Source organism: Enoplosus armatus, chromosome 11, assembly GCF_043641665.1.
Source record: "Enoplosus armatus isolate fEnoArm2 chromosome 11, fEnoArm2.hap1, whole genome shotgun sequence".
Classification (NCBI taxonomy): Eukaryota; Metazoa; Chordata; class Actinopteri; order Centrarchiformes; family Enoplosidae; genus Enoplosus; species Enoplosus armatus.
Window position 1 is genome coordinate 8,297,651 of NC_092190.1, and position 21,953 is coordinate 8,319,603.

Consider the following 21,953-nt stretch of genomic DNA (forward strand, 5'->3'; position numbering starts at 1 on the left):
GAACGTTATTGAAGGCTGAAAAGAAACAAATATTTAGACTACTGTTGTTTACATCTGCAGTGAAGCCCTGGGCTGGTTGAGGCAGGAAATGAAGCAAATTGTTAATAAAGGGTGAAAAATGCAGGTCTGAAGTTAAAGCAGAAAGGAAGATGATGAGGAAAAGAAGAAAAGGCTGACTTAACAAGAGAGCAAGCAGAAAAATAAGCAACTCAGGCTATTACTTCAGCGCATGGCAAAAATATACCTTCTAACAAGACATTGAGTCTAGTATTTAAGTTTGAAATCTTGTTTTCAAAAGCAAGTGAAAATGCCTGTCAATTAAACTTTTTTTGAAGGCAGTGTCACCTGATTTGTTTTTTAGAAAACAAGATTGAAACTTTGAATAATAGACATGTTAGCTTGTTAAGGATATTTCTGCACCGTAGGACATAACTGCACTGTTATGTGTCACTCTGCCCTCCCCAGAAAATACATAAAATAGAATGAAAAGAGAACAAATCAGGAAAACAAAAAGCTGGGATTAAAAGGATCAACACCTGTGCAAGCAAGCGCTGTCAGAAAGCAGGACAGACTTACTCAGAAGCTGTGGTTGTGGCTGAGACAGTTGGGAGGGGGATTGTCCAAACACAAATGGGCTGTGGACAGGGGAGGAGGAGGAGGGAGGTTGGGCGGCTTGCTCAAATACGGAGGAGGAGGGAGCTGCTGAGAGGAAGGGCCCAGACTGAATGGAATTCAGTATGGCACTCAACCGGTCACCTGCAAACATGGAGACAGAGGATGGGGAAAAACTACAGCTTATGCTACGGTTTGAGGTTTCCAAAGGGGGTGAGGATCATTCAGAGTTTATTTTCTATCAGTCATTCAGTCATCTCCCACAGCGCAACGGATGTGCGAAATGGGAGGAGCTATTTTGCGCTTCCAGGGTCCAAGAAGTAAAAGTCCTATTCGTTTTCTGGATAGACCGTGCTAGAGAATTGGCGGAAGGAGCACTTTCAGGGCTTGGATGGACATCCCAAAGGTGAGCAACTGGGTCAGGAATCATCTGGGTATGATTAAAAAGTCGAAAGGTACAAGTCCGTGTAGATAAAACATAAGGAGAGAAGTGAACTTCAACTCCCAACAATCAATTGGTAATAAACATCCAATCATCAAGCTTAAAAGTATGTTGCTTGCATTATAATAATAAATACATTAAGCTGTTAAAATAAGATTACTTTTAGTCTGTGTCAATGCTCGATAAATCCAGCAGCTATGTTGTAGTGTATGCTGAATTTGCTACAGCTCTTACTCGCACCTCTGACTGGCTTCCTCTACAGAGCAATGTCAGCTGAGGTTCATGGATATTGTACTATTTATAGTCATTCACCATACCGAACTGACAGGAAAAAACAAGACTTTACAGAAACTCTGTTGAAAGAATTAAAACTGATGGCCTTAAAATCCAACTGAAATAACATTTATTCATCCTTTTTGTAGTAATGTCAACGTTTCTTTTTTTTTTTAAATGTATTGTTAATAGTTTTTTATCATTAAAAGGAAGAAAAAAGGTCTTTGGGGAAATATCAGAAATGCTCCTTCTTGTCTCAGCCAGCTGGAGGGGCATGTCAGAGTCTGTGTTTGACTGACAGCAGCTGGCAGAGTGCCAGTGTTACACTGGTAGAAAGCAAGAGACAAAGTCAGCAACCTTTCGTTGTAGTTACATGTCATGGGCAGCAGTGTGTTATTAGTGGTATTGAAAAGTAAGGACCAGAATTACGAGAAAACAGGTTTCTACAGTGTTAAAAAATACTTCCAGAACCAGCGGCTCCTCCCATTTCGCAACTCTATTTGGGGAAAGGATATATTGAGGGAGGGGCAGAGGGCAGGTCTGTATTCATTCCAAGAGTCACTTTTCAAAAAACGCCTTTGTGTCCTCATCAGAAGTTCCAAAAGCATGTGTCGGGAGAAACTGGACCTTTCTCCATGTACCGTATATTGAGCTGACACTGCATCGGTCATCATTCAAAAGTCTCCCACTCTTGACACAACTGACTAGTTGTCAACCAGATACAAAACCCAGTCTCTATACTGACATAGAGTCTGGAATATAGGAGTTTACATCCGTTGCCATTTCATCAACTGTTGGAGCCAGAAATGGGAGGCTGCCTTGATGATGCCGCGGTGAAATCAACCACCATGGCTGAATACTGAAGCCTGAGAGACCCGTCAATGAGGTTGCTCTCCAACTTGCTCAAAGAGCTTTGCCACAGGCTGGCACATCAAGCTGACCAGTCTGAAGGTGATCCATTTATAATGCTGCCTCACAGCATGACGGATCCATCACACAGGTGGCTAGTGATTCAAACCTTCCACTCGATGGTTCAGCAGGGGTTATCACTTTGACCTAGAGTTGCAAAGGCCTGCAGCCTCCTAAGGGCTTGCACAAACATTCAACATGCTTGTGGGAGTTCACTGTTTAGAGGGGTTCTTATTCAATATAGATGTGCTGGCCATTTATGAGGTTTCATTCTGTATTGAGTGCCGGGTCTACACTCAAAAGACAGCTCATCTCTGAAATGGAATAGAGTGGAGCCTATTCCATTTACACTTCAGCCAATTCATGCATTCTGGGGCAGATTTCTCATCTGGTATCAAAAAAAGCCAAGGGTAAATGCATCCAAGAAGCATTTGAGACAGATTGCTATCTAATTGCTCAAACCACCTCAGAAGGTGATGTTGAAAAGAACAAATGTTGAAAAGGTACAAATGCATCCATCTCTCCATGTCACAAACATCTTTACGTCTTTACTTCTCTTAAGTGTAGCTACATCAAGAAGTGGTCTGTGCAGGTAGCCACTTACAGGGTCTTGCATGTGTTAATGCTTTCAGTGGTGACACTGAAATCATCTTTCTACTTGTCATATTAAAGCAGCAAACAAACATTTGCAGTCATACAGAAGGCTTAAAGCGTTCTGTGTAGCAAACTGATTTACTGATCCTACACAGTATTTGCATTTAGCGCAATAAAAGAAAGTTAGAGGCAATTGTGATCAGTGTAACAAAGCCACAAATATGTGGCTAAGTGTAAAATTGCTGGCTTTAATCCAGACACTTGAAATGAGTGTAATTGGAGCCTTTACTCTACAGTAACCGTAAGAACTGTGATGTGAGAGATCAACTTTGTATTATCTGAATAACCATGGTTCTCTGATCAGCATGGCTAAGTGTCTCAACAGGTCAGCCTCCTTTTTCAAGCAGTGAGGAAGAGGTAAGCCGTTTGAAAGACAATTGACACAGCGTCAGCATGATATTCAGGCAGAAAGATACACAGACACATTTGGGGCCAGCCAATCTTTGATGATGTAGCAGAATTTATGAGTTCATTCAGGTGATGTTGTCAGTATCCAACCATATTTTCAAGAAAACAATGATTATGTAAATGATCAAATGTTTTCTAAGAGACTAAATAAAGGCAACAAAGGGCAAAGGGTGAAATCACAGACATGTGTTCATGGCCAGTTTTCGGTGTTTGGGCTAGCCCACAGTACCCAACTAAACGGACCCCATAGTAGTCCAAATGAATGGAAGCACATTGACTGGCCCATGCACACAGACATAGGCATATGCCTGCCATTGCAGAGATGTTAGGCATGAAATAACAACAGTAGACACAATAAAAAGCATGCATAAATAAAAGATGATAGATCAGTGACTGATGGCATCTGTGATTGTAAAGAGATTGACTGACCCATACTGGATCACAAATACCTCGTGGATACACTTCCACAAATTGTGAAGTCATTTTTTTATTCCCTCTTGTTTTGAATGAAAGAAAAATTTGGACTTCCTATTGTGATATAACTGTAAAACCAAAGATGGTGAAAATGTGTTCAAACCTTTAACATCTGGGCCCAAAACGTGTTCTAACTAGCCTCACCACCATTTCTACAACTAAAATGGGGTAATGTATCAAACAACTTATGAGAAAAGTCTCAAAGCATGGTGAGAAGTCAGGTAGAGCATATTTTAAAATAAAGCAGGGAATAATTAAGACAAGGGTGCAGAGTGAAGTTAGAGGTGAGATATCTAAACCCTGAGGACTCTAAATCTTCAAACAATGAACAGCAGTGAATGTTGAAAGCAAAGTGATATGTAGATTAAGGATATGTTATTGAAATTGTGTCTCTTAACATCTATTCTACTCCAAGTTAACCTCACCTTTGTTGTTGGAGATGCCATAGTCAAAGCCTTGCGCTCCATTTGAAGCGGCGGCTCTGTTGAAGGCCTGCACAGAGAAAGGGCTGGGTGGTGGGGTCTGGGCCCCGTGCTCAAGCAGTGCTTGTTCTATAAGAGCATATTAAAATATGTTATCTTACAATTGATCACATTTTGAGGTTAAAAAAATGTCCACATTGAGTGTGGCTTACCATCATCATGGCGAAGGTACTGATTTCCACCGCGGTCTCTGGCCAATGACCAGGCCTCTCCTTCATCACTCTCACAGAACTCCACTACACTGTTCTTATCCAGCTGTACCCATGTCCCCTCTGAGTTGACCACCTGATACACAAACAACACTCTTTATCCATTCTCACACACACACTGAACACTTATCACACACAGCACATTCACACACTCTGTCAAACCTCATCTATCAAAAAACAGCCATTTTTCATATCAACCCCAGTCCATCCATCTTATTACTGCACAGACAAAACCATGACACAGACTCTACCACAGTAGATCACTAACATGCAAACATTCAATTCATCTGATTGACACATACAAAATCCACAGCAGTAGATCACATTAATTTGATTTTGTGTATCAGCAGACACTGCGGGACAAAACTGATGTAGCTAAAATGAAAAAAAACTTACTCTAAGAAAGGGGTAGCTTATTGAAAGGTAAATGCATGAGGTTGTTTTTTCTCAATTCCCTGAAATATTATCATTTTGGAAAAACAGACATAGACGAAAGTATTAGTATGTGCAGGCTGCACCTCTCAGATCCAGACAGGGCATTCCAGTACAGACTCAAAGAGGAAACTATTGAACAGCATGACACACCACAGCAGCCAATGACAGGTCATATCCAAAAGAGGGGAGGCTCCTCTCATCACCAGGCCAAAGACAATTTAAAAAGTTCAAAGTACCAAGTTATTGACAGGATTGTTAAAAGTGCAAGAAAGACAAAGTCAAGGCACAGAAAGGCTCCAGCATTTTGTGATCAGACTTCCACTGAGAAATCTCGAGGCAGCTGAATATGATGCCCTGAAACTGCAATGGATTTATAGACAAACTGAAATTAGTAAGTCAGGAAGCACGCAAAAATGTTGCAGCAAGACCTCAACGAGTGGAAAGATACAGAACACACACCCACACCCAGGAGCACCTGATGTATTCCCCTTAGAAAGAGAGATTACATCCTTTACATTCAAAATCAATTCAGTTTAGGACAAAGAGGGAAGTCTAATTTCTGAGAATTAAGGCCAAAATCTACCAACATTAGCTATATTACATTACGTGATCTAAAACAGACTAATTTATTCAACTCCAGCCACAAAAAACACATTGCATTATTTGGGGTGAGTGCGTACCTCGCCTATGGCCTTGACCTTGTTGCCAAGAACTAACATTCCAATGGGGATACCCCTAAGGTTTGGGCAGCTTCTGATGTTGTGACCAGAGGGGCCGGTCTTCACTACCTTATAAAGCCCCGGGCCGCCGCCCTGCCCTGCCCTGTTCTGCGCCCGAATGGGGGCCTCGTGGGAAGGGCAGCTGCTCACCTCCTTTACGTTCTCCTCCGATTGGCCCCTGACCTCCTGCAAGAGGTAAGAGCATGGATTAGAGGCAAAGTACAGTAACACAACAATAGGCTGCAAAAATGAAAAAGAACAGGACAAGGTTCAGACTACTGAAGTCTGAAATATTATGGTGAAAAGCAACTGTTAACAGTGTAACAGGGAGTTGTTGTAAAAGAGCATGTACAGTATGCTTTGCCAACTTATCCTGTTTAAATAAAGTTACATTTTTCAAAAGTATGAAGATTGGGCCTTTCTCAAAAGCTGGACCCTAGCTCATGTCTCATATCAAGCAGTTACAAATCAAGAGCACCCGGACAAGTGCTGCGTTGTCTTCAAAGCCTTAAAGCAATAGACATTTTGGGAATTTTTTGATTTCTAGATGCAAGTTACAAGAGAAGATTGATACCACTCCCATATCTGTCTATAAAATATGAAGCAGCAGCCAGCAGCCGGTTAGCTGAACTCAGCAAAGACCGTAAACAGCTAACTGTCTGATTTTTCCCCCCCAGATATTAAAAATGCATGTACTGTACATACACTTCAAAAGATCCAAGTACTCGCTTTAGATACAACATTCCAGTCAACATTTTTGTGATGCAGTTAAATGATCAATAAACAATGGATGTACTTAAATTTAGTAGATGTTCACTTATTTCCATACAGTCTAAAGGGAGGCATGCTATGACACACAAGGATACAGGACAATATATGGCAAGCCTCATGCAACAGACTCAACATTAGTATCTTCAACCCCATGCAACATACAAGCTTGAACAGTAATTACTTAAAAAAAATCCCAAATGTGATCACTGCAGGAGTCTATGGGACCCTGGTCGCTGACATACTGTATCGTCACTGTGTCGTCAAGATTAAACAAAACAGACAACCATGCAACTGTGGTTCGACCTCTTATGCCTGATTTTAACACTGTGAGAACACTACAAAGTCACAAGGGGTTCAAGAGGACAAGTAGAGTAACAGATAGATGATAAACTATGGGGCAGTCAAGCTATTTATCCCTCCGTCATACAACTCACCTGTGGCGGGAATATAGTTAAGGGAGTCCACGACAAAAAGCCGATATCCCTGACTCCTTGGCTAGCGTTAAAGACATTCTGAGCAACAGATCGTGAGACAGTCAAGAAACAGTAGACGACTCAAGAGAGGAGAGAAAACAGGATGGGGGAAGACGCTCGTGTATTTTTTTGGAAGAAAAAAATATTTTTTTGGCTTGGCTCCTCTGGAATTTCCAGCATCAGCGGTTATTTGAGAAGGTGAAGAAGAGACTGGTGTCAGATAGTTAGTGAAATCGTGGAGCACTGACAAAAACGGCCATGAGAAACTGCAGACACAGGCAAAGCCTGTCAAATGTTTGAACACTTTACAATAAGTGTTAGATAAAATGCATTAAAAAAAAAAAAAACCCAGTTGCAGGGGCAGAAAAAAAATTGAAAGTTCACGCCAAACACCACAGGATTATTTCCAAATCCATGACCAAATGAAATACATATAAAGAAGAAACTTCCAAAAAAATTCCCCACTTGGATGATGTAGTGTGTCATGCTGTTCAGACAGAGACCTTACATGGAAGCCTCCTAGCACCTAAAGCATCCCAATGCAAAGGTGGAATTGTAGAGCAGTAGAGGTACAACTTCCCATTGAAGCTTTTTGTGTACCAGTGATTGCTTCATGACAGAAAACCACCTGGATATTAACATTTCATCTTTCAGATACTTTCCCTGTTACTGCAATATTCATGTCTTAAATTACACCCAGTCACATTCCTTATTTGATTCTGTTGCATATTATGGCGGTTTTTGTGGCATGGAGCAAAATATGAGCGAAACCCTTCTCATAACATGCTGTGGTGTGCAAGTGTTTATGAACTGTGAGTGAGAGGCAATGAGGAAAAGAAGACTGAAGTGCAGACTAACCAACCTCACCACAGGATGAAATTGCTCCTTTACTACCTTTTTCCTTGTCTGTCAATTCCTGCATTGGGGTTCACTTCAATGCACTAAAACATATACTACCTAGGTATGTGAGCATAGCAAGTGTTGCGTCCAACTAAACACATGATGGTCACTTTATGGTAAACTTTTTGCCTTCAAACATGAGTTAATGCATGCACGCTCCCAGCTGCTGATCCTTTGCAAAGTGTGTTAGTGAAAGTTTCATACTCAGTGTTGCTCAAATAGATGTTTCATGCAAGAGAACACCCCAACAGCTATACTCTGATGAAGTTCTCAATTTATCATGCTTCGAGTACATTTGGGGTTGGGCGCCAAACACTTGAGTCCTTGAAGAACTGTTATTGTTAAACAACAAAGATGATCTTTGAGCTTTTCCCCAAATGAACAGTGCAGGAGCCTCTGTCACTACTAAATTGAGACAGACTGCTTAGCAAGCCTTCTTCTACTTACGTCGGCTGGGACCAGTAGGCTCCTGCCCAGGTGCTGGTTAAAAGAGAGGCACCAGGCTTCAGTGTACCCATTCATGCTGGGAACATACTTCTTTACTGTTTCATCATTGAGCCTGAGCCACACACCATCATCATTGTGGATCTACGGGAAAACAAGCAACAGAGCAGAGCAGAGCCATGCCGTCCTGTTACTATGGAAACAGGATGGGCAGTGCCCTCACACACACACACACACATACATCTGAGGCTGCAGAAAAGTCTCAAGTCAAATTAGAGGACAGTAAGTTGAGGTTACAGCAGGGTGCAGGTAGGACATATAGGAAATGTCACTAGTGCCTAGTGAGGAGTTACCAAAGGGTGGGAGTGCAGATATTGTGCAGGACTGGAGGGTATACTAAATATGTGTTGCATTACAGTACAATCATTAAGTAAATGCTTTGAGTGCTACAATTTTAATTTTGGTTTTACTGCCTTTCATGTAGCCTCAGAGTGCCTTGCAAGAGTATGAAGCAAAATAAAGTAAGAGCAACAAATTTATAAGCTTTGAAAGAAAGTAGTTATCGTTACTTAGAGAGGTAATAACACATGATACATAAAAGCCATCAAAGAGGACTTTAAACTACTTAAAACTATTAATATAGACAAAAATTTAGGATTACGATACTTATTCTATAATTATTGATTTAAAAAAGAAGAGACAGGGAAATAGAATAAAAGTGGATAGTGCTCCAGCTTATAACATTACTTATATTCTGCCTGGTCTAGAGTCAATTACCTCGTCAATGAAAGTGATGGTGCCATTGACATGCACTATGCCTATCTGTTCGCTCTGCAGGGAGGGGTGACTACGCACGCGCAGGCCTGCGCTGTCCTTGGACACAAATTTGCGGACCTGAGAGAAGCAGAGGGGAGATGGAGACTGTGAGCGGCAGGAGCAAAGAACAGAAAGAAAAAAAAAGACAAGAAGTGCTGCAGGAGGAGAAAGAAGAGGAAGCAGGACAAGTTGACAGTGGGAGACTGCATGCGTTAACCCACAGAGAGCCTGCTTCCACACATAGAAACGGCAAAAGATGAGGGAACTTTAGGAGCTCTGTTTTCAGTAGGACTAGTTGGATTAAGTTTGTTTTAATCCTGCTTTCTTCATCTACATTTATACTGGTGCATGGAAAACCATGGAACACATGTTCCAAAGGAATATACACAATGCTGATTTAAGGCACATATTTTTGCTTGTTTCCCCATTGTGGATTTCAAAATCAAAATACCACAAGTTTCACGAAATGATGATGACCCCAACATGCCTAATATCAGTTTGATGCATTGTCTGCATTTGAAGTAATTTCCAATCACACTTTTAGTACAGTGAATAACCATAATAAACATTAAGAGATTTTTTGCCACTGAGTGGCAAACACACTCGATAACAAAGTCACAGGGATCCGCCTTAATACAGTACATGACCTCAAGATATTGTGCAACATATTAGCAAGCAGTTGCTTATTTTCACATTCAACAAAGTAAAGCAACTGGAGTCCTCTTTCTCATCAACTGATGAATGTAAAGGAGGTCCACGCCTGGTAGCCCTGGTTTAAGTCCTGATAAAAAAGAAATGCCTCTCTTTGACTCGCTAAATGTGTGAATTCGTCCACTCCTTTATTTTGGATCCCCATCATCTTGCAGTGGACAGATCACTTACAATTTTTTGTGTGCATTGCTTTCTATGGACCAGCATTTGTTTTGTTTGTCAGACCAGCAAACCAAAACAAGGACGTGAAAACAGCTAAAAGCTGCACAGAGGTGCAAAATAAGATGTCAATTCTCAGTGTGAATGGCAATAATAACTACCCTTTCACATTACATGGAGTTCCTTGTCTAGGTGTTCATATCAAAATATGGCTTTCAATGGTAGAGTTTATTTGAAGTGGTCATAGTGACAAACTGACAAGTATATAGGACAGGATAAATTGTTTCTGGTCTCTGTTGAGTTGTATTTGATGGGTGATGGCAAGCATGCGTGCATTTTATAGGTGTGTTTATGTGCATGTTCATGCCCTTGTTGGTAAATCAAAAGGAAAAGCTCACCTTGCTGGGCTGAGGTTCAGCCTTTGGTTTGACCATCTGAGTGCCGGGGGGTATCATGCCTTTGGGAGGGTCTTTTACTTCTACCTCCAAACCAGCATCTAAAAGAAAAGACCATTTATAGCTCAACATTGTAAAAGATGGCTGTTCACTGTCCATCTTAATTTAACAATATGCATAGCAGCTGTATTATGTTAAGTCACTTGGTGGGGGTTAGGGTGTGTGATAATCATCAGTGCGTACCCTCTACTCACTGAGGACAAACAGGCTGTTCCAACAGACGTTTACATTGACATACCTATTTCAATACCATCAATGGTGACGTGGATTGTATAGAGGCCTACTGCTCCTGGGGTCCAGTTGGCGCTGTACGTTCCATCAGTGTTGGCACGAATCAGCATGTTCTCGCTGGGTCTGTGTGGGATATTATCAATAAATAGATTGTATCTCATTGGAACATGTCTTTTGATTCTGCACTACCTCACTTACCTCTTTGGGGTGGGGGAAGCAAAGCGGAGCTCTTCAAATGAGTAGTTTTCATATGCCTAAAAAAGAGAAAGAGCACAAGTATGAAGATAACAACAAAAACACTGGTCTACCAAAATATAGTGCAGTTTTACAATTACAGAAAAATAGTTTTATGTTCCCTAACAGGTCTTTAATATTTATCTCAGTCCTTTGGAACTCAAATTATGTTTACAAATTATGTTTCTACATGAATCATTTTGCTAGATTTCATTACTCGTTTCATTTTGTATGGCTTCCTCTGTGTTCCTCAAAGTGTTTAATGTGAAAGTTCAAACACACAAAAACAGTAGCTATTAAAAATGCAAGTAGCATGTTAATATTGCAGCTGCTATTATTATCTTTGCTTGTAGTTGACAACACTGATATGTCTACATCTGCAGGTCTGTACTGCAATTATTTGCATTTCCTATAGGGGCCATAGGTTGACATGTATACAACAGATCTGATAACAACCAAATAGCTCCCCCTTGTGGAGCATCTGCAGCCTTCTAAATGTAAACAAGTGAGGTTGTGAGTGAGTTATGAACCAGTTACATGAGGCTGACCTTCATCATGGTAATAGCAATGTATCGAGCCTCTTTCACAATCATGGGCTCATATGTGGACTCCAGCTTGGGCATTGGCAAACCTCCAAAGGTTAGGTCAGGGCCAGAAGACGAAGGCGAGGAGCTTCCAGGTAGCCGCTGCAGCTTCTTCATATTCTCAGGCTGCATTGACTTCTTCTGTGAAACAGGTACAGCCTTTACCTCCACCTGGACATGTCAGAGACAAGAAACACAAGTCAGAGGCGTGACACTAGAAGGACAGTGAATAACAACTTAAATGAACTACTTTGGAGATTTGTCATTGCAGGCAAAATGACTCTTGTTTCAATTCTATAAAATATTCATCTTTTGGAAGCAGAAAAGCCAAAACAATCATCCTGACCTTCATGTTAGGAACATGCACCACATCTCCATACTGGTCTTTGGTTTGAACGACCACGGTAGTTGGCCATCCACAGCGTATGTCATCTTTGTTCAGGATCAGAGATGTCTTCTGGGGGTCTGCGTAAGAGTCTGGCTGCAACCACCTAGATTGAAGAAAAGAACAAAAGGAGAGAGGTAAAGGTAAGGTAGTAAATTACTTATTTGTAATGAAGGAATCACCAATTAAAAATGAAATCGCTAAAATAAAATTTACAACCAACACAAAATCGAAAAATGCAAAGTACATATTTTGCTCGTGTCAGGTAACTAGAATTGACAAGAGACAGCTGCCTCCATAAACATTTACCTGGCCAAACGTCCTCCACTTGAGGTCTGTACACAGGTGATGAAGTCCTCAAGGAAAGAGTGCTCATTGGTTTGGAGGTGCAGAGGCAGATTTCCCTCCAGGGCCTCCAGGATGGTGGGGGAGTGAGACAAGGCCAGACCCTTCCCCAGGATCCCTGAGTGGGACTTACACACCTGAGCGAGGTCAAAGGAAATAAGAATCAAGAAAGGAAGAGTGCCGAAGAGACATAAAATTCTTTTCACAAGACCACAATGAGTCAAAATGAATATCTTTGAATTTAAGATGACACACCTGAAGAGAGGCTTCCTCAAGAATCTCAAGATCCTCCTCCAATTCATTGCCTCAAATTAAAAGAAAGATTAGAATAAATATAAGATGTTACACAATATTAATATGCTCCCAGCAGTCACACACACAACTATCCTGGATTAACAGAAAAACAGGTTATTCACAACAGCCCCAACAAATTCCACTATTTTCCATACCTATAGGGAGGGCGAGGTCTTTCTTCATCAGAGCTGCAGCACACACGCTGCCCAGGTAGGCTAACTCTTTCTCAAGCTGGATAGTACCCTGAAATATGCATAATGCTATGTCAGGAAGGTATTGTAACATTCAACATTTTTCCTGCCTGGATCAATGCACAAACTTTTTACAGATGACGCACAGAAGCACAGTCATGAGATCTAACGATTCCCAGACACTAACGCCCATTATACAGAAAGGAGGACGGCCAGTCTGCTACACAACTGACAGGGGAATATACTAGAGGAATATACTAGAGCGTCTGTACCTCGTCATGACCAGGGTTGAATTCATATCCCACAGCCACACACTTAAAGCCATAAAAACAAGCTTTCTCATCTTTCACGTAGTCCGAGGCTGTTTCCAGTGAGAACAGAACTTCATTTCCTGAAAGTACAGAGGACAGAAAAATAGAAGGTGAAAAGAGAGACAGGTGAGCAGAGTTCTGTAGGTAATCATCGGTAAACTGATGGCTATATTAAGTCGTCTAAGTCTACTAAGTCTTGAGGCTTTTGGAACTTTGGGATTTATTGTGATTGTGTTATTGTCAAAACAACACTGTCACAACGTATGTAACTGTCGATAAATGTTCAGCTGCTCAGCCTCTCTTACCTGGCAGCACTAGGACGGTGGTCGGCCAGCCTGTGGCGCCTGAGAACTTCTTGAGCTCAGTCCAGGTGTTGATGGTGTCATGGATCAAAGGTTTGCCCCCCAGGCTGGACAGGTGGAGGGTACGGCTGGGGATGAGCAGGCGTAGTACATCCTCTGGCTGTGCAGTGCCACACTGCGGATCAAACTCGATGGTGGTCCAGCGGACGCAGTCTGGGAATGATACCTGAGGCAAGGTGAGACAGAGACAAGATTAGTTTAGATTGAAATTATATTTGTGCCTCTTACTTTTCTTTTTCAGAAGTTACTTGCTAAGCAGTTAGCATGCCAAAGGATACCTTACCCTGTATTGTGTGACGCCAGCTTGTTTGTAAGGGTGGTCACTCTCAATTACTGAGTAGTGGTTTGAGGTGGTACAAGCTGACAGGCCCTGCTCAGGCTGGTTGCCAGTGGTGCTGTCTGTTGACTGGTTAGGGTTGAAGGTCGGTGGGGCATATTTTTGGTTGAGGGCAGAGACAGCAGGTAACAGCTCCTGAACGAGTCCAAAGACCTCAACAGCAGCCTGGATGAGGAAGAGGAGGCATTTCACCAGAATGCCACATCAGAGAGAGACAATTCAATAATTAAAAATGAAGGGTTTGCCATCCTGGTTTGACCTCTTACCTTTGGCACAGACGCAGCCACAGGGCCGATGTAGGCCAGGATAAGGGGCAGGAGCATGGAGAACAGGCTGGAGGAACTTAAAAGCTCAGGAATATCATCCACTGGAAAAAATTAAGGAAACAGATTAAAATGGAGAGGCTGAACAGATATAATCCAAATTCAATATAAGTGGCTCTCCAGCAGTTACCAATGCTTTTGCAATACAGCTGCAAGTTTGTTGTGCTTACCATCAACAGCAAAAGCCCTGTGAAGGAGGTCCTTTGCAGCTCTGACCACAGCACTGACCACAGACAGAGCTCTGCTACAGTTCTTGTCTTCCTCATTGGCTTTGCTCAGCAGCTGAGACTGGAGATCCCCATCGTACTCACTCCTTCAGCCACGAGAAAAACTCAGGTCAGAAAAAAATAAATACCTCACAGATGAGATATTACAAAACGCTGGCTTTGTGTTTACCTGTAGTAGAGAATCTGTGGGATCTGTCCTCTGGTCTGGTTGGTCCCATTGCTACTCAAGCTGCAGGTGCTGAAGGTGAAGGACACACCATCAGAGCACTGCACTGTGGTCATACCTCCATCCCCATTAGCAGTCCGGCTTCCGTAGTTTCTCAATCGGACAGCATACTTTACCCCCTCCTGCAACAGAATCAATTAATCAGTGAGACTATATGCATTTTAATCAAAACCTGCACACAACCATACATTTGTATTTTATATTTATATTTGTAACAGCAAATCATATGCATGTAGTATTTTCTTGAGATCCTATGTACCTTGAGTGGCACAGCCTTGTCCAGGCGAATCTCAGCAATATCACTGGGAGAATCATCAGTGCTGTAGGTGCCCTTCACAAGCTCTAGGGACGTCCACCTGTGAGAATGTGCTGAGTCCCCTGGGTGCTCTGTCTGTGCCTGAAGGGTGAGGGAATAAAAGTTGTAAAAAGAAAAAAAATTATAAAAAGCTAGATGAGATGCTAAGGTTGACCAATAGTCAAGTAACACCAGAAAACACAATAATATATAAGCTCAAAATGTTTTATGAGCACTTACGTCATCAGCCAGCACCTCTAGTTCATACTCATGGATACCCCCTCCTCCGTAGACGCAGACGCCAACCAGCACAACGCCTGGCTTGTCCACTGTCAGACAGATGGCATCCGGAGAGCCATTGCCCGTGTTCCAACTCCGGCCCTGGCTCGTTTTGGTGAAGCGGTTAGGAGATGCTTTAACGGAGTGGAGCGAGTTCAGCCCATCGACCTAATAAGCAAGGACACAATAAGAGATATAGCCAAACATGTCAAACCTATTACATAACCACAAATGAAAAAAATTGAATTAACACATTCGAGGAGGAATACCTACATTTTACTACAAATATCCCTAAGCAATGAAATCCTGAATAAAAATCCTGTTCTACGTCCTACATGAAGGTCGTCCTACACCCAAAAGCAGTATGCATACCACCAGTTGGCAATATTGAGGACAAAGCATAAAATCAGCCATTCATTTCAAATATTGCTGTACAAGTAATGAATGTCATCTAAATGTGAAGGTCAGCAATGAAAAAACAGTGCACAGATAAAATGGATGGTCTGTAAAAGATCCATTGTCTGAAATAAAACCTCTCATGTTTGGCGTGTGATAAGTAATACAAACTATTACTATTTATATCAGCCTGCCGACTACAGAGAGCCAGACACAACTGCAGGGGGACCTATTCGGGTGCTCCAGGGAGGAAGAGTTGTTTCCCTGACAACAGACTGGGGAAAAAAAACGTGGTGTCGAGGGCTGTCGTCGAGTGACGGTTACTAGGGCAACGGGTGCTTACGTGGGTATGCGCGTGGACAGAGAGGGAGAGTGATGATAATTAAATAAGATTGTGAGAGAGGGAGAGAGACAGACAGCTGTCCCACCCACTTAATGACTCAGCATACCGTAAAAACAAAACAGGAAATCAGAAACATCCTTTCTGTTACTGTTTTTTGGCAACAGGAAAAACACCATCTTGTTCCAAGTGAGCCATCACTAATGACAAGTTAGTTCGATAACAATAGAGCTCTAAGAAAAAGGATATAGCATGAGGAAGGAGGAAAGAAAAAGAATGAGGAAAGACATGCAGTCTTGTTGACAGCTCTAATCTACTATCTATAAAGCTGTACTATGACAATTCTGTTTAAAACAGAATTGGGAGCAGATGCAATTGTGATCCGATCTGTTTGAAAAACAAAAATGAATGTGACAGAGGGCAATGACTACAATGTGAATGTCCATTACAAAACAAAAGCAAAACAGACAATACAGATGGCAGTAAGAGCACATCAGGATTAAGTATCATAAAGGACACTAGACTTGGGTATATGTTTGCCAAAGTCAACACACATGCCTTATGTGTGCGTTTGTGTGGTAGTATTAGTGTGAGTTAAATTACCTCAGAGCCCAGGGCAGAGGCGGTGAGCTCAGAGACGATGGAGGCCAACAGACCACAGGTGTTGGAGACCAGGTGCGGAGAGAACAGCTCCACCTCCTTCCTCAAACTCTTCCTCACCGGTAGCACCACAATCACCAGCATCTTTTCCAGTACCTCCCGGAAACTGGTCATGCCCATCAGGTTCTCCTCCGTCTAAGGGAGTAAAAGATGGGAAAAAATATGATATTACTGTTTTAAATTATTTGAGGTATTTGGAAGAAAATAGGATGTGGTAATGATCAAATGCCACCATGTTCTCAGTCTATCAAGCATTTCCTGGGTCACTGGCCACACTCATGAGCACCAATGTCCACCATTTTGAAGTGAGGACACCTGATGTACAGTGTATGACATGCAAAAACTCACATGGCTTAGTTTCTCCATATGGGCCACCAGCAGGGGGAAACGGTGAGCGAGAGCAGAGTCATTCTCTGTGCTGACCTGTTTGACCAGTGAACGCAACAGCACTTCCCCGTCATATGCAATGGGCAGGATGGATGTCAGCTTCACTGAGGTGTTGCACAGAGCTGACATTACGGCCGCCAGCAGACGGCTGCTAGATGTGCGAAAGTTGGCCTCAGCAATGTCCTAAAAACACAGGGAGCACAAGAATGAATCTCTGACTTTATCTTGTTTTTGAAATCTTTCTACAGTGTTCATTTAACAACCTATGACAACATTGTTAGGGAGCTATTGTTCTGAAACTTAAATGAGTTGCTCTGCATAAGAGTATCACCTCAATATCTAACTATAATGACCGATCCACAGTTGTATGCCTCCGCTAACCAGTCAACTTGCAGTTTACATCCATGTCAGTCCAGACTCACATAAGTAGTGAAGACTTTGAGGGAATTTAATAAAATGTATTATGAAATTTTTTGCCGAAATGAGAGTTATCACTATACTGACATGTATGATTCCAGTGAATAATTTCCAGTGAGAAGCATGTTGTCTTCACTATTTTTAGACTATTTTTACAGAGGAGTACAGAGGACTGATGGAGAGATTTGTCACATGGTGCAACGACTATCACCTGAAGCTCAATATCCAAAACCAATGACCCTGTGGTAGACTACCAGAGGAACAGGAGGCCCCCTGTCTTGGTTGTTATCCAGGGAGAGCAAGTGAAGAGGGTGGACTCCTACAAGTAACTTGGAGTCCAAATCAATATAAAAAATTCCAGGACATTATGATATCACAGTGAAGTGGGCCTTTGACCTTTTGGGTAAAAAATGTCATCACTTCATCATTTTATCCTATTAGACGTTTGCGTGAAACCTTTCATCAACCGCCATAATTGACGTATGAATTCTTGTTATGGCCAAAAACATGTTTTGTGAGGTCACAGTGACCTTGACATTTGACCACCAAACTCCTCAGTTCAATCGGTTCATCCCTGAGTCCGAGTTGACGTTTGAGCTAAATTCCTGAGATATCCTGTTCACGAGAATGGGACGTACAGACGAACGGACGGGTAACCCAAAAACATGTCGCTGGCGTGGAGGCATAAAGAGAGATTTACTAGATGTAAAACTAGGCCTGCTAAATTTTTAAAACACTCTTGAATATCTTTATAGCACACAACAGGTTTATGGTTTTAAAATTTGCTGCTTGTCTTGTGAAATTGAATTTCGTTGGGTTTAAGACCGTTGCTTGGAAAGAACAAGCAATTTGAAGACATCACCATAGGCTTTGGAAACCTGTGCCCAGGCATTGGCATTTTATAACTAAACTACACTACACTATTGATAAATCAGGGAGGGGGGAAATCAGTAAATTAATTGTTAATAAGATCAATACTGTAACTAGTTTCAGCCCCATTTAAAACTCCTTCTGAAGTACAATGACATGGTCTGCCGTCATTGACCTGGTCGAGGCAGTTGAGCAGGTCACAGAGGCAGGCCCACTGCAGAGCTGGGGTTGGGTAAAAAGAGTGGAAGCAGGCAGTGAAGGTGTTGTGGCACTCTTGCAGCACAGCTTCCAGCAGGGTTAAAGGCTGAGACAAGTAGCCCTGGGGGTCGTTGTCCAGCTTGGTCAGGCAGTTGTCCATGCCTTCTGACAAGATCTTCTTCAGCAGGCTGCGTGTCTTTCCCACGCACTCTGCCAGCTTGCTCGACTCCTCCACCACAGCTTTGGTGCTGGCTACAAATCAAACAACAAATAGAAAACGACGTGAGATCTTATCAGAAGCTACACTCTAAATAAAGAGTTCAATTGGGGTGCACTTTTTGGAATAAGAACTATCTATGAAATATAAACACAATCTAGTCTGTTAAAGTTTTAAATGTTTTCTAGGTCACAGACATAGAGGTATTAAATGGCACATAAAGTATTTCATTATAAAATCTTCATGACATATAATATACACAAATAGTTTGAAAGCAGCAGCACTGTGGGTTTTCTTTTCGCAAAAAACGAGTCATTATATTGCCCAGGATAAAGTGCTGTTAAGTTCTGTGTGCTCATACCAGCAATGGGGAAGATCTCACAAATGTAGACCCTGAGCAGGCGGAGACAGCACGTGCCGACAAAGCGCAGTCTCTCCAGGTCCAGCAAGGTGGCCGTGTACTGGAAGCCCTTCAGCCCTCGCAGCTCCTCCACACCCAAAACCAAGGTGGTCCAGCTCCAGTGAAGGATACTCAGCAGAGACTCAAAACACTCCTACAGGGAGACAGAGGTAGACAGTCACACGGTGCTGTAAAAAATGACCTGTCAGGACACTTAAGCAGGTAGAAACAGGGAGGAGGCAAAACATAGAGACAGTACTCACCACTGAGACTGTCCGAGCGAATGAGCGTTTAAGGATGTGGACTGGTTCACTGGTCTGCTGTTTCCCTTTAGATGCATTGCCGTCATTTGAAGGAAGCCTAATGTTAAAACATAAAGAAACAATGAAAATAATTTACTTGATAAGCCTATAGATGAAATAAGCCTGCATCACTGTTAACAAAGTTTTACTTGCCTGTAAAGCAGTTGAGGTATTTGACCCGCATTAACATCTGTACCGTTGTTTGACTTCTTAGAGCTTTTGAACTGAAAGACCACACTAAAGGGAAAAACAATAATTATAGCTAATAGCTATATGGCTGTGACCAATATTCAAATTCAAACATTATTTAACATGAAATGTGACCAAATTATACATTATAACTTGTAAGACGTATTATCTATATTGTGAAATCAGTTTTACCCATCATCAGTAGTAATGGTAGCCTGTCCATGGGAGCCACAGTCACTGCTAGGACCAGACACTCGGGCCCACGCCACATACCACCAGCCCAACTGCAGTAGCACTGGCTCATCAAACATCATGGCATATTTCTCCCTAAAAATGAAAAAAGAAACCGACATTAATGGCTATCAAATACGGAAATCATATCATTCCATAACTTTTTTTTCTTTACAAGAAATAGTGGTGAGTAACTGAAGGGAAAAATAAGTAATACATAAACTTTACCTGGCAGCACAGTCATAGGCCAGTACGTCAGTCTCAGCCAGCAGATCACCGTCTGTCTCATGGTCACCCCCGTCAGGTCCCAGCTCAAAAAGCTGCACAACAGGAATGGGTTAATATATTATAAATAGTATATAATTCAATTATAAATTATATATTACTAGCTCTGTAATTGTTTTTGTGATTTTATTTTTTGACAGCCCTGTATAACTTTAATTTGGTACATTTGAGGTACCTGTGTAGACAATTTGCAGCAGCACACGCTATGGATTAAGTGTTAGTTCTTGCACAAAGCAAGTTAATTCTAAAATTATAGCCATGATGAAAAAATGCCTGAAATGATTCAATCCTGTTCTGTTCTGTTCTTTTCTGTTCTACCAAATGTCGAATAAATGGCTAAAAATAAATCAAATGTCTCTGTTTAAAAAGAATAACAGAGCGGCTCACCTTGATCTTGGCTGTGTACTCCCCTCGTCCCCCGAACAAGCCCAGCCCACCCAGCAGGATGTCCGCATCAGCACAGAAGCGGATGGCCTCCACAGAGTGGGCTGAGTAGCCCCAACCACCACCGTGACCTACCACATCACACATGGGATCAGTAAGGCTATGCAAAATACACAGAAGCTGTTTATCCACTTTTAACCACTTTTGTTGTTTTCTAAGGAGGATGATAAACTGATCTGAACTGAAAATGTATGTTTCACATATTCAGCAGCTTTGACTTAAAAAGGTAAAAAGGTTAGCCTAGCTTTATATAATCACAACATCAAACCAAAACATACAAATGTATCTCCAAGTATGTTGTTTCATACATAATTTACTATGTACCCTGTACAAAGAACCCACTTACTCTCAAAGCGGTTCACCACACTGTAGTCCTCCTTGGAGTAGACCTTCATCACTGCCTGGGTTTCTTCCTCTGCGCTGGCTACACCCATCTTCAGCTCTTGCATGGCTGCCAGCGTATCCAGACAACCTAAGTGGACAACCCAGTATACTTCCTTTTAGTACTGAATGATGATGATAAACCTAAATTCATAACATAGGCATTCCTGCAAACACTTAACCACATGTTTGGCTACAATCTAAAAGCAAATCTGTCATAAATCAATTGAGAACTGATGGGAGAATGGAAAGCACATCATTCAATTTGTGGTTCCCAAGAAAGAATATAATAATAATTATCATGATTACATGAACCCCCCATGTAATCATGGGGGGTTCAGACACTGGTAACATCTTCTTTGAAGAAACACAGAGGTCCGCATTGTCCATCATCATTAGTGCTATAGCATTCATGAACATATTCATAAGACACCAAGACATTCATAAAAGATTCATATGACCAAAGACACTTTGCTGAGGCTTACCAAGGATGTGTAGGGCTCCATGAGAGCGAGTAGTGGTGGCATGAGATCCTGAAGGCAAAGCAAGCTCTGGACTAAGGATGCTACAACGAGCCTGTAGATCTGTAGCAGAGGGCATCCTGGCATCAGCTATCACTGCATTGTAGCACAGTATCTCTCTTGAGACTGGCAGGAACCTTAAAGCACACAGAGGAAATCATAAAAATCTTAAAACTTGGGATAAATAGTACACAGTTGGATTTTATTGCTCTCTATAGTCCTTGGACTGACCTCCATATGACATCATACACAGGGTCCAGACACAGGCCAAATCCCTGCAGGTCCTCCTGCTCAGAGTCATTAAAGGTCCTGCAGCTTCCATCCATTTTGTTGATAAGCAAGCATTTAAATGGAGGCGGCTCAGACACAGAGGAGGGCACGAGGCCAATAATGTGTTTGCTGGCAAAGATCTCTGAAGTAGCTAGGACATGGGAGTTGATAAGAGCCTCATCGATCCGCAGGAACGTCTGGTCTCCGCTAGCACCAATCCAGGTAGCCTTTCGTCCGTATTTGGCACCAATGTTGGGCATGGGAGAGGGCTTGGCATTCCAGTAGGGCATGTCTAGGATGGGCCGGCCCAGCTGCCCTTTCTGAAAAACAAGGAGATATATACTCACTCTCTATAGCAGTTTATGGTCGACTATATCAAAACAGTGTAAAGCAATGGACATTTAAAGTACTGCCATCATTGCTGGGTGTGTAAAAAAATATATGATGTTTTCAGATGTCAACAGGAATTCTGGAC

General features: G+C 42.0%; 1 protein-coding gene across 2 annotated transcripts in view; it reads right to left on the minus strand.

Moving 5' to 3' along the window:
- The window catches only part of mycbp2 (MYC binding protein 2), a 59,667-nt gene that overhangs the window by 14,353 nt on the left and 23,361 nt on the right, over positions 1-21,953 (minus strand). Inside the window, exons 22-54 of one of the 2 annotated variants that reach the window (XM_070914080.1) lie at positions 21,440-21,798; positions 21,173-21,345; positions 20,653-20,778; positions 20,250-20,377; positions 19,806-19,897; positions 19,539-19,673; positions 19,311-19,394; positions 19,119-19,215; positions 18,817-19,009; positions 18,216-18,490; positions 16,715-16,936; positions 16,310-16,501; positions 14,932-15,138; positions 14,656-14,787; positions 14,340-14,518; positions 14,114-14,256; positions 13,887-13,987; positions 13,567-13,785; positions 13,227-13,449; positions 12,883-13,001; positions 12,575-12,662; positions 12,381-12,430; positions 12,090-12,262; positions 11,742-11,886; positions 11,360-11,566; positions 10,776-10,831; positions 10,585-10,700; positions 10,290-10,387; positions 8,983-9,099; positions 8,209-8,349; positions 5,579-5,803; positions 4,407-4,539; positions 4,193-4,323 (exon numbers count right to left, since the gene is read on the minus strand). In XM_070914080.1, coding sequence (XP_070770181.1) covers positions 4,193-4,323; positions 4,407-4,539; positions 5,579-5,803; positions 8,209-8,349; positions 8,983-9,099; positions 10,290-10,387; positions 10,585-10,700; positions 10,776-10,831; positions 11,360-11,566; positions 11,742-11,886; positions 12,090-12,262; positions 12,381-12,430; positions 12,575-12,662; positions 12,883-13,001; positions 13,227-13,449; positions 13,567-13,785; positions 13,887-13,987; positions 14,114-14,256; positions 14,340-14,518; positions 14,656-14,787; positions 14,932-15,138; positions 16,310-16,501; positions 16,715-16,936; positions 18,216-18,490; positions 18,817-19,009; positions 19,119-19,215; positions 19,311-19,394; positions 19,539-19,673; positions 19,806-19,897; positions 20,250-20,377; positions 20,653-20,778; positions 21,173-21,345; positions 21,440-21,798 — 5,079 coding nt within the window. Of the gene's footprint in view, positions 1-4,192; positions 4,324-4,406; positions 4,540-5,578; positions 5,804-8,208; positions 8,350-8,982; positions 9,100-10,289; positions 10,388-10,584; positions 10,701-10,775; positions 10,832-11,359; positions 11,567-11,741; positions 11,887-12,089; positions 12,263-12,380; positions 12,431-12,574; positions 12,663-12,882; positions 13,002-13,226; positions 13,450-13,566; positions 13,786-13,886; positions 13,988-14,113; positions 14,257-14,339; positions 14,519-14,655; positions 14,794-14,931; positions 15,139-16,309; positions 16,502-16,714; positions 16,937-18,215; positions 18,491-18,816; positions 19,010-19,118; positions 19,216-19,310; positions 19,395-19,538; positions 19,674-19,805; positions 19,898-20,249; positions 20,378-20,652; positions 20,779-21,172; positions 21,346-21,439; positions 21,799-21,953 lie in introns of both variants that reach the window. The other variant, XM_070914081.1, reaches the window with a different exon arrangement.